This window comes from Amia ocellicauda, chromosome 13 (genome assembly GCF_036373705.1).
Source record: "Amia ocellicauda isolate fAmiCal2 chromosome 13, fAmiCal2.hap1, whole genome shotgun sequence".
Lineage (NCBI taxonomy): Eukaryota > Metazoa > Chordata > Actinopteri > Amiiformes > Amiidae > Amia > Amia ocellicauda.
Genome location: NC_089862.1, coordinates 7,297,031 through 7,307,583, shown reverse-complemented (window position 1 = coordinate 7,307,583; position 10,553 = coordinate 7,297,031). Strand labels below are relative to the sequence as shown.

Genomic DNA, 10,553 nt, shown 5'->3' with positions numbered 1-10,553 from the left:
GACCTCTGACCCGACCTCTTCTCCCAGTTATACTTTCATTGGGAACTATGGGTGAGTGAGATCCCATAGTCAAGCATGGCCAGTGTGCTTGCAGGTGTTGGCTCTCGACTCTGAGCGGGGCCATTATAATGGATTTCCTCCTGTGCCCAGTTGCCTGATTGATGCCAAGGTGACGGGCTCCAGTTCTCACTTCATGCCAAGACCTCAGGATGTCACGAAGCTGCAGCTGGTGCTTGATGCCTTCAGGTTCCACAATGAAGCCAACAGCTCCGTACGTCTCCCAGCCACTGTGCCTCTGTGCTTTTGTATCTTTGGCTTGTTTGGGCTCTGCTTTCTCAACCGTGTGGCTGCTTTGGCATTGAAGCAGCTCTCCCAAGGTGCACTAACCATGCCAATGTCTGTTCTGCTCAGATCTACTTGACCTGCCACCTGAAGGTGACTGCTGCTTCCCAGGCTGTGGACAACCTGGACAAGGCCTGCCAGCCTGTGGGCAACAGGTAGTGGGGTGGGGGTGGGAGGGTGCTCTAGGCCCTTGGTGTTCCCTTCCCGGTATCTGTACTGACCGCTGTATCCCTGTTGTAGCTGGAGCTCGGTGGATGGGAGTGATCAGGTCTGTAGCTGCTGTGACTCCAGCTGTAACCCTCTGTCTGGATCTAGGCTTATTGGGAGGTTTGGCAGGGACTTGGCTTTCAAGGAGGGTAAGGATGCTTTGCCTGGTTGTGAGTGTGGTACTGGGCTATAGAGTCTGGCTGGATCTAAGCCTCTCCACCTTCCAGAATGGGAAGGTGATGCCATGGTGTCTGTGCGTGTGCTGGAGAAGCCGCAGGATGCCGTCCCTCCAGTGGAGACGAATGCCCAGAGGTCTCCCCTGACTGCAGAGGACGGCAAAGCGGCAGGTACTGGGGCCTTTGCGTGGGGAATGTGCCTCTTGAATTGGAGCCAGAGGTTGTGGTCCCTTGCTGTAGTCTGGGTTTGACCTAAAGTGACTGACCTGTGCTTTCTTTGCAGGCATCTCTGCTGAGGTTGTGCTCCTGGCTGGTGTGGTGGCTGCTGTGGCTGTGTTGTGCATTGCTGTGCTGGGGACTGTGCTGTACAGGAGAGCAAGCCCACCCACGGCTTGACTGTGGTGTGACTGATCAATAAAGCTGAGAACAGACCATGACCCGTGTCTTTCCTCTTTGCTCTCCAAGTTCTGCATGATCTCAATCAATGGATGCTACAGATCATGTAAAGCTGTCCTTTAGCGCTCCGTTTGAGTGTTGCTGCTTTCCAGCATCTCTGCAGCTCTTGTGCAGAGAATTGGGCTCTGGAGGGTGAGACACGACTGCTTCGGGAGAAGGTTCAGTGTTTGGGAACATTGCACCCTAGTCACATGTGGTGGCAGGAAACTGTATTTTAGAACATGCAGGAGGAGGACGGGGATCGTTATGACCCCAGATGCCAGGGTTACAAACCATCACATGTGACCCTAAGCTACACGGTTAGATCAGATGTGTGTATGACGAATTCTTGGTCAAAAAGCATGGTTGCACGCTTAGGTATTCAATCCGAGCAAATGTGACTCAGCCTATGAGGGACTAACTTTCTGTTAAGCTAACGTCCTTGTATGGGAGAAACCTGTGCATCATTGTGCAATGAACAATGCCTGGGTCTGTCTGTGTATACCTAGAGGATGGTTTGATGCCATTATAGAGTGTTGGGTCTGTTCCGTCTAATCTGCTGCTTGATTTGAAGTGTATACATTTGTCACAGAGCGGCAATCCGAGCTAGGATTGTGTACCTTTGATTTAGGTGTATGTGGGGTCATAATGTTCTGATCCCAGAACTGTTCGTGCCTTATTTCTCTGCCGAAACACCGCAAATCCTTTGAAACTCCTGGAAACAAAAGGACGTAATGAAGATGAAACTGACATTGTCATTTTGGTACAGACTTCGGAGCCAGTGTCGTTTAAAATAGTCGAATCAATGTATTTTGACACAAACTAGTGAATATTTCGGGGTGCGAGCCGCATACGCCAGGCGCTCCTCCGAGCTGCACGAGTGAACCGAGGAGCGGTAAGAGCACTGCGCGCAATAGCCGCATTTCTCGAGGAAGAAAACCCCGTACAGGCTTTCTCTGAGGGTCATGTAGTTTGTAATGTACTCGTATACCATCCCAGTCACGACAGCAACAGGTGAGCGAGCATTCACTGAGTAGACGTTCATAATTGCGAGCACTCAGAACGGCCATTCCTCTCGTTGTTAATGTCTGACATTGCCCTGTTCACTGTTGAACAATCTCAGCGGCAGCCATTCTCGACTGGCATTTTTCCGGTTTGTGTTTCTCCTTGCTACGTTGTGCCTTATGCATTTATCTTCGATCAAGTGAAAGTTGTGGCCTTTCGTATTTTAAGGTCTAATCGGCTGACAGACTAAAAACAAACACTCTGTACACTAGGACAAATGGCTGATTTCGCAAGCCTGTAGCCCATGCTATGAAGACCCTACATAGGCGAGAAAGACATCGTTTGAAAGCTCCCGGTTTCTAGTTTCTCTATAGTCTCTAGTACATTTTGTAGTTTTGATAAACCTACAATTTACTACTTGGCTCGCGGACGATATGAAAATATTGGGGCGGAGTGTAAAGGGTTAAGTTTCACGTCAATTAGTACGCATGTTACGGATGCTAAATAGTATGCGTTTTTGATATCAAAAATACAGTTGCTGATGTGAAAAATACAAATGTTGATATCACAAGTAGCAGATCATTCTTGATACCAACAATTGTATTTTTGATATCAGAAATTATGGACTAAATGTCACAGCGGCTTGCCATACATTTTCAGTGTGCACTCGGTGATGCTGGAAGTAATTGGTTCGTTGCAATCAGGGCATCAAATCGTGTCTCGTTACAAGGAGGACGTGATTTTGCACACTGTCCGTTTAAAGTATAACTCGAAGCTCAATTACAATAGGAATGTGTGAATCAACAGATAATCCATGTGGTTTTGCACTTCCGTTCTTTGGAAAAGCCAACACTGTCTCTGAAGAAAACCCGTTACAATGTCATGCACTTAATCTTCACTGCTACTGGTACGAGTGTCGCATGCAGACCGAATCTTCGAATGGTCGTATTCAATGTTTCTATTACTATTTAGGACCAAAAAACAAATGATAAAGGTATAGTTGTGCTCATTCAGCTTCACATGAGTCGGAACTGTCTCTAAAAAGCTGTGGAAGTCTTGGAGATGAGTGCTCAGTAGGTAGGGGAGCTGTGCGTTGAGAGCCAGGGCAGTGAAGTGAGCGCAGCGGGGCGCGGCGGGGTTGCCGACAGACAGTGATGTGGCATCTGACCGTGATTGTGTGGCAGCAAAGCGAGAGCTCCACCAAAGAGCCCGATTGGCCCGCTGGGGTGGCTGAAACCCTCGTGCACCCTGCTGCGCCAGGGCCAGCCCTCAGCCAATCAGGGCGCCGGATTATTTAAGGAGCGGAGCGCCGCTTCTCGGTAGTTCGTTGCCGAGTTGCACAATGGAGAGGTCTGGGATGAGCGTGCGGGTCTGGAGTCTTGTCTGTTTGCTGATGGCGGCTGCGGCGGATGTTTCTGTAGCCCAGGGTCAGAACTGCTTGGTTAGTGACAACGAGAAAATGGCGTGTGGTGCCCCTGCTATCAGTAGAGCCGACTGTGAAGCGAGTAACTGCTGCTTTGATCAGAGGGGAAGACAGCCCTGTTATTACAGCAATGAGGGTGAGTGTTCAGGGCAACATATCGTACAAAGGGCTCCTGAGCGCGTTGCTTTGCTAATCTTCTCCCCTCTCCCTCCAGTGACTGTGCAATGCACCACGGATGGTCAGTTTGTGGTTGTAGTACCCAGGAATGTGACCACGCCTCCGCTGAGCCTTGACACGGTCAGCCTGCTAGGGGGTCAGAGCGCCCCCTGCAGCCCTGTTGGCACCACTGCTGGCTTTGCCTTGTTCCAGTTCCCAGTCAGTGCCTGTGGAAGCACGCTGAAGGTGAGGAAGCGTTTCCCAGCTTTGCCCTGAGCATTGCAGCGCCTTGTGGTCATTGTCTCGGCTGCATAACGTGAGGGTCTGCCTCCCTCTTCCAGAGTGAGGGTGGCGATGTGGTGTACGAGAACACGATGTCCTCTAAACGCGATGTGCAGAACGGGCCTGATGGCTCCATCACCAGGGACAGCTACTATGAGTAAGTGGGGCTCCCCAGTGCCCGTCTCCTTGTGCCAGTACCCGACTAGGTCCAATGGCTGCCTGCTTCTCCTTCCAGGCTGACCTTCCTGTGCAAGTATTCGGGCAGTGAGCTTGTTCCCGTGGAGGCTGTAGTGTACACTGCAGCCCCGCCTCCTCCTTCAGTCGTGGCCCCGGGACCTCTCAGTGTGGAGCTCAGGATTGCAACGGGTACTGTGACGAGCCCTTGTACGTGGCCATGCTATGAACTGGTTTCCAATGCATGCTGGCTTCTTAAAGCTCCCTGTCGTTCCTCCTGTAGAAGCTGTGTATGCCTCCTACTACGGTGATGGGGACTACCCCGTGACCAAGGTCCTGCGGGATCCTGTGTATGTTGAGGTTCGCATCCTGAATAGGACCGACCCCAACATTGTCCTGACGCTGGAAGACTGCTGGGCAACTTCCACCCCCAGCCCACTCGGCCAGCCCCAGTGGAGCCTGCTGGTTGCTGGGTAACTGGAGCCCTGTATCTCTTTCCGGCCGGCTCGTGTTGCTGGTTTAGGTAGACCTCTGAACCCAATTGTGGTGCTCTTTCCAGGTGTCCGTACAGAGACGACCAGTACCAGACCACCTTGGTTCCCGTGGCTGGCTCCTCAGGGCTGCCATACCCAACGCACTACAAGCGCTTCATCGTGCAGATGTTCACTTTTGTGGATGCTGGCTCCCAGCTCCCTCTGAAGGAGAAGGTAAGGGTCTATTGGCCAAGGAGTGCCATGGTCTTGACTGTATTCCCAATGGTGGCATTGTATTGTACTGCATCTCCTGCTTCCCCAGGTGTTCATCCACTGTAGTGCAGCAGTGTGCCAACCCAGTGCTACTGACAGCTGTGTCGCTCCATGCAGCCAGAGAATGAGTGAGTGGCTCGGTTCCAGTGTGAGCTGGAATGGCATCTTTCCCTAAGGCTCTGCCAGTGGAGGGCCTGCTTCTGTAATGCTGCTCTTGTCCCTTCAGGGAGAGCTGTTGCCCCGGTGCAGAGGGCCTCCAGGGAGACGGCAGTGGTGTCCAGTGGGGAAGTGATCCTGACTGCCTCTGAGCTCTCTGCTGTGGACAGGAGGGCTTCTCCCCGTGAAGGTGAGGAGGGGAGCTTTGACTGTCTGCTGGCGCTCCGTCCTCTGGTGTCTGCGCCCTTGTGAGCTGCCTGTCCCTCTCCTGTCTCCACAGTGTCCCAGGCCTTCGGCTATGCTGTGCTGACTGTGGCTGCCTTCACGGTGCTTGTGCTCTGTGCTGTACTGCTGGTGGCTGTGTGGAGATCCAAGCCCCACAGGCGGGAAACCCAACTGTAGCTGGATCAGGCTTTTGAATAAAACTGGACTGTGAAATATGTGACTCGATCAGTTTCTTATTGCCTTGCAAAGATCCTTCAGCCGTGTGCTCCACAGCCTGAGTCCAGGCCCTTGGTTCAGTGGGTGCTCTTCCCTCTAGTAAGGCACTCCAACAGGTGTGTAGTACTCCTGGCCCTACTGTACGTTTCACAGTGGTGGCCAGGGCCTTTGCTAGTGTGGTGAAAGGTGATGACAATTATAGGGGGCCCCACAACATCCAGCAGTTAGCCTATATATATATATGTATCTATATACACCTGTTCTGTGAATAATTCTATTTTATATTAGTTGTATGCCTGAGAATTGAATGAAAACCACACAAACATGCAATTTGGTGACAAGCTTTCCAAGTATCTGCTCCTCTGCCCTCCCGAAAAATGGTTTGGTCGATCCGACGTTGTTATTAATTATGCAGTGACAAACAGCAGGGGGACCCAATGAATTGTAAGTCCCACCCCAGCTCGTGAACTGATCCAATCAGAGCTGCTGAGGTTAGCGGTGAAGTTAGTGGATGAGCAGGACACTGACTGAAAATGTCTGGGAAAGGAAAACCTAAATCAGGGTACTAGTAACGCCATGAAAAGAAGGGGAGAGAGAGGCCAGGAGAATTGCTGTATCCCAGTCTATCAAGACGTTCTTTAAGACCGGTTAGTGTATTGTCATTTCTCTGCCAGATTTACTTTCGTGGGCATAGGAAAACTACCGGTCAGTATTGTCACATAATTTTCCTTACCGGCGCACACCGCCACCAACAGAATGATAATGTGGTTGAAATCCCCGTCTTTTTTACGCTGTTGTGAATAGAGTTGGTTTGTATAACACAGGGAAAATGGACACGAGTCACGACGCATGTCACAAGCATTACCGACCTGCCGGCTTTTGATGTATTTTAATACAGTCAAGAAAACACGAATACAACACACTGCTCTTGGATGGATGTATTCGCTTTAATTAATATATTATGCAGTACCATATTATCTTCATTCAAAATGAACACTGAGTAATTTTAGTGGTATTTTTTTTAACATTTGACTGCATTCTTGTTAATTTCTGAATGTTTACTTTTTGATTTATGATTTATAACAGACTGATGGGAATAACTATTATAGGCCTATTGCTGGTCCATTTTTAAAATTGGTTTTGTAATTATTATTTAATAATTTCTTGGCTTTTGTTAGTTTTTAATTAGTTTGTCTTGAATAATTGCATGAGGACTTTAAACAGTGTTTCGTAAGTTATGGCTTAATGGCATTCTTTGGATGTAGTATTTATATAAACATTTAACTTTTAAAATTAAGATTTACTTAAATTTAAAAGACTTAGAAGAAGGTCAGATTCACCCAGCTTGCCACTCATTAGTGAGCAAATATACACAGGATCTTACAGCAGGCTTTGAGAATGAAGTGAGGCATCTTAAGTCTGTGTATAATGTCATATTTGCAGACTGCCAGTCTCCTCTCGACCTGCTGAATTCAATCTACAGGATGCAGCTCCACAGCATTTTTGGAGAAGTGTGTGTTGCAGTGGGCATCTTCTGCACTCTGCCTGTCTCTGTTTCTGGTGCAGAAAGGGCTTTCAGCAAGTTGAAGCTTGTCAAGAAATCTCAGGTCTAACCAAACTCAAGAGAGGTTTTATAACCTTGCCTGACTTTCAATTGAAAGCCAGCTAAACAGACAGCTGGACTACAAAGACATCATAAGTGACTTTGCCAACAGAAAGGTCTGACAATGGGATTTTGGTTCATCCTACGTGAAGGGACGTGAAAGGTCATCAAAGGTTAAAGATCAATCAAACCGATATACATATACTAATGATTCGTATAATTTTCGTTGTTATTTAAATGTGCATTGCTGATTGAAATTTGTTTTAGTGTTTGCTATGTATTTGTTTTTATATTTAATGTTATATTTGTGTATTTTGCTTTTGCCGATGTTCAGTAAAGACCTTTATTTGCATTCATGTATGTTATCTGTTTTGTTATTTTGCAATAAACCCATATTAGGTTACAGTATACAGTATATGATATGGGTGGAGGGCGGTGGGGGCCCCGAATCCTCTAGCTACGGCCCTGGTGGTGGCAACAAGTGACCCCTCCATGTCTCCCCTCCCCATCAAACTTCCCTTTCATTTGTGAGGGGTTGCTGAGAGTATAGTCCTGACGTGGAGTAAACGTGGTCTCTTGCTTGCTCTGTATTGATCAGCATGTTGCCCAGATCCAAAGAAGAAATGCCAATAATGTTCCTGTAGCCAAGGAGGTGCCCTTGGCGCTGTAATGCCATGATCTGCTGTAGTGCCCAAGTACCCCCAGAAGGGGGAGGCAGCGACTGTCCTTTCTGTCGCTTGTGTTCACAGATACACTTGCTCACTGATACCCCGTTGCTCTAGAATCACTAAACGACGCTACTACGAGCTCGCTGAGTGGCACTCTACAAGCCGGCAGCCACATGGCCGAGGTAAACGGACTGTGAAACCATTCACAACTGGTCTCCTTTCAATGAACTCAAAACCACATCGCTTACAGCACACTGTGCTTTGGTGAATTTCAACAAGGTCTCATTGCCCTTGAACAAATTCCGTGTTAAAGTTCAAGGGGTGTGTGCGTGTATGTGGTACGGTTTCTCACAATTCATTCTTCGCAGTCACATGTAGAAGCAGGCTCTGAAACCGTTCACAGTTGGTATTTAAAGTAGTCTTGAAAACGTTAGCTGTCATTTGAGGATTTGAGGCTCTTTTCATTCATGGGGGCAGTCGAATAACCTTACCGCCGTGCAATTCTTCATATTGCTTTAAAACACCTTAAAATACGACAGTTGTTTCATTTTGGCACTGCGTTGTATTATACTTTTCAGTGGAGTCCATGAGCTACAATATGCGATTAATTTTATTGATACCTGCTGTATAACCCTGCACTTAAACTGCCTTGTATGTGAAATACTTGAGACGGTGGTATCGGACCCTAATCTAACTGCCATATTAATTGTTCCAATTTGTTCTGCCCATTATTGAATTTAACCCGTATTTTCTCTTCTACTGGCTCGGTCTTTCTGAAGTTATTGAATATTATTGCAGTTACTGCGATTGGGTCTCAAGATACCACACTTGAGCTCTTGTATAGCCTATAGGTTATAAGTCATTTTCATTATAATTCTGTCATCTCTTGCATTTTATGATCAGCAGCTGAGGGCTATCAGCAAACACAGACACCGTCAGGGTCATCGCCACCCAAGGGCTGTTGATGTACTGAACTCCTTGTAATACCTAGAGCTTAATATCTAGTGCCTGTAGTCTAATGTATTACACATAGTCACGGTAATGGAGGTGTAAATCCGTAGGCTGAAGAGAGAGACCGCAGTGGGATAAACACGCAAGTTATATGTCACGGAGAGAAGGTACAGTATTCATTTCCATTGAAGCTCAGCAGTGCCAATGAATTCATGGTATTGAAATATTGTGTTGACAAATGCTGGCTTCCAACTAGTAAACTAAAACACTGAAATGACCTATTTACACATTCTGATGATTATGTGGTCAAAACGGGTTGCATGCCCCCTTTAACAAAACGTGTGTATTTCCTGCCGCAATATTCAACGTGTCAAAAACCCCATTCTCACTGAAAAGATTGCCGGATTTGGTGGCATTTTGTTGCTTTCAAAGTCTGTGTGAATCAGAATAGGGGCGCATTTTTGTGACCGCAACAGCAGGAGGTCATGCCACCTTTGAACAAGAACTATTGTCACACATATGGCATATGTTAAATACCATTACATCATGCAACATACAATATCTCAATACAGGCAAACGTGTTGCCCCCTCACACTGGGTTCGTTTCAAACGAAATCAGCTCGTTTGGAAACTAACTCGGGGTCGTTTTCGTGGTTCACTGTCGTGTTTTCTCAGGTCTCAGATCACTTGTGTTCATATTGCAATAATCAAGTGAGCTCGGATCGTTTTGTATTGAGGAATCTAGCCCAATATCCAGTTGTTGTCAGATTACTGATGTTACCGTTAACAATAAGTACATGCATCAATGCATAAATGCGCGTGTTATCTAAACTCCACGTTCCTCTTCTTTCTGAATAAGAACCGAGAGCTCCCAGTGTCACATTCAAGTTTTTCCACCAGCATTGAAGTGAGTGTAGCCTAAATAATGAAATCGGCACAGCACAAAACCACGCTCACACAGCCGCAAAATCGGTTCCGTGGTCCCTGCTGGCTGCAGCTGTGCAGGACCCAACACACTGGACACGCTGGATCCGCGCCGCTGCTGGCGCTGCGCCACTTGTCGCCTCCTTTGATCAAGCCGCTCTCTCAGCCGGAACTCGGGCGCTCAGCGTGAAGCGAATTCCACGTGAAAATGTCGCGCTGTCTCCTCAGAGAGACGCGCTGAGCGGGATCATGTCAGTGTATAAAAGGAGGCGGTGTGGGCTGGGTAAGCATCGCGGATCTGTGAGCTAGCCTTGTATTGTGGCCGCAATGCTGCGTGCGAGGGTTTCGTGGTGTGGGCTGCTAGTGCTGTGTGTGGTCGCTGGGCTCTGCGACGCCGGGAGAGTTTCTAAGTGGGCGAGAGCCAAGCCTGCTGTCAGAGGGAAGCCTGCTGCCAGAGCCAAGCCTGTCGCCAGAGCCAAGGCCGTTGTGCGAGTGAACTCTTCTCTGTTCAAGCAGCAAGTCTCCCCCGTCGTGTGGGCGCAGTGTGGGGAGAGCGCGATCCAGGTGTCGGTGGAGAGAGACCTGTTCGGTACCGGCAGACTGATCCAGGCTGCGGATATCCAGTTGGGAGGCTGTGCGCTCAGCGGGCAGAACGACACGGTCCTGGTCTTCCAGTCGGAGCTGCAGGGTTGTGGCAGCGCCCTGTCGGTAAGTAGGGGAGGGGAATAAGGCTGCAGACTCGCACGGTGAATGGGTAAAACCATCCCGAGCTTAAGCGTTGCGCCTTTCACTTGTAGATGACCGAGGACGAGCTGGTGTACAGCTTCTCCCTAAACTACAACCCGTCCCCGATTGCCAACACTG

The 10,553-nt window shown here is 48.5% G+C and overlaps 1 protein-coding gene and 1 long non-coding RNA gene across 2 annotated transcripts; both read left to right on the top strand.

Moving 5' to 3' along the window:
• The first annotated feature begins 781 nt into the window (after positions 1-781).
• LOC136766989 (uncharacterized) lies at positions 782-1,162 on the top strand. The gene is made up of 2 exons (XR_010821791.1): positions 782-896; positions 1,009-1,162. It is a non-coding gene; the product is annotated as an uncharacterized LOC136766989 (long non-coding RNA).
• Positions 1,163-3,507: 2,345 nt separating this feature from the next.
• On the top strand, positions 3,508-5,504 carry LOC136766962 (zona pellucida sperm-binding protein 4-like). Its single transcript, XM_066720940.1, has 9 exons — positions 3,508-3,724; positions 3,803-3,990; positions 4,086-4,183; positions 4,262-4,392; positions 4,484-4,673; positions 4,760-4,907; positions 4,996-5,074; positions 5,173-5,292; positions 5,383-5,504. The coding sequence occupies exons 1-9, from the start codon at positions 3,508-3,510 to the stop codon at positions 5,502-5,504; spliced, it is 1,293 nt and encodes a 430-aa protein (XP_066577037.1).
• Positions 5,505-10,553: the final 5,049 nt, after the last annotated feature.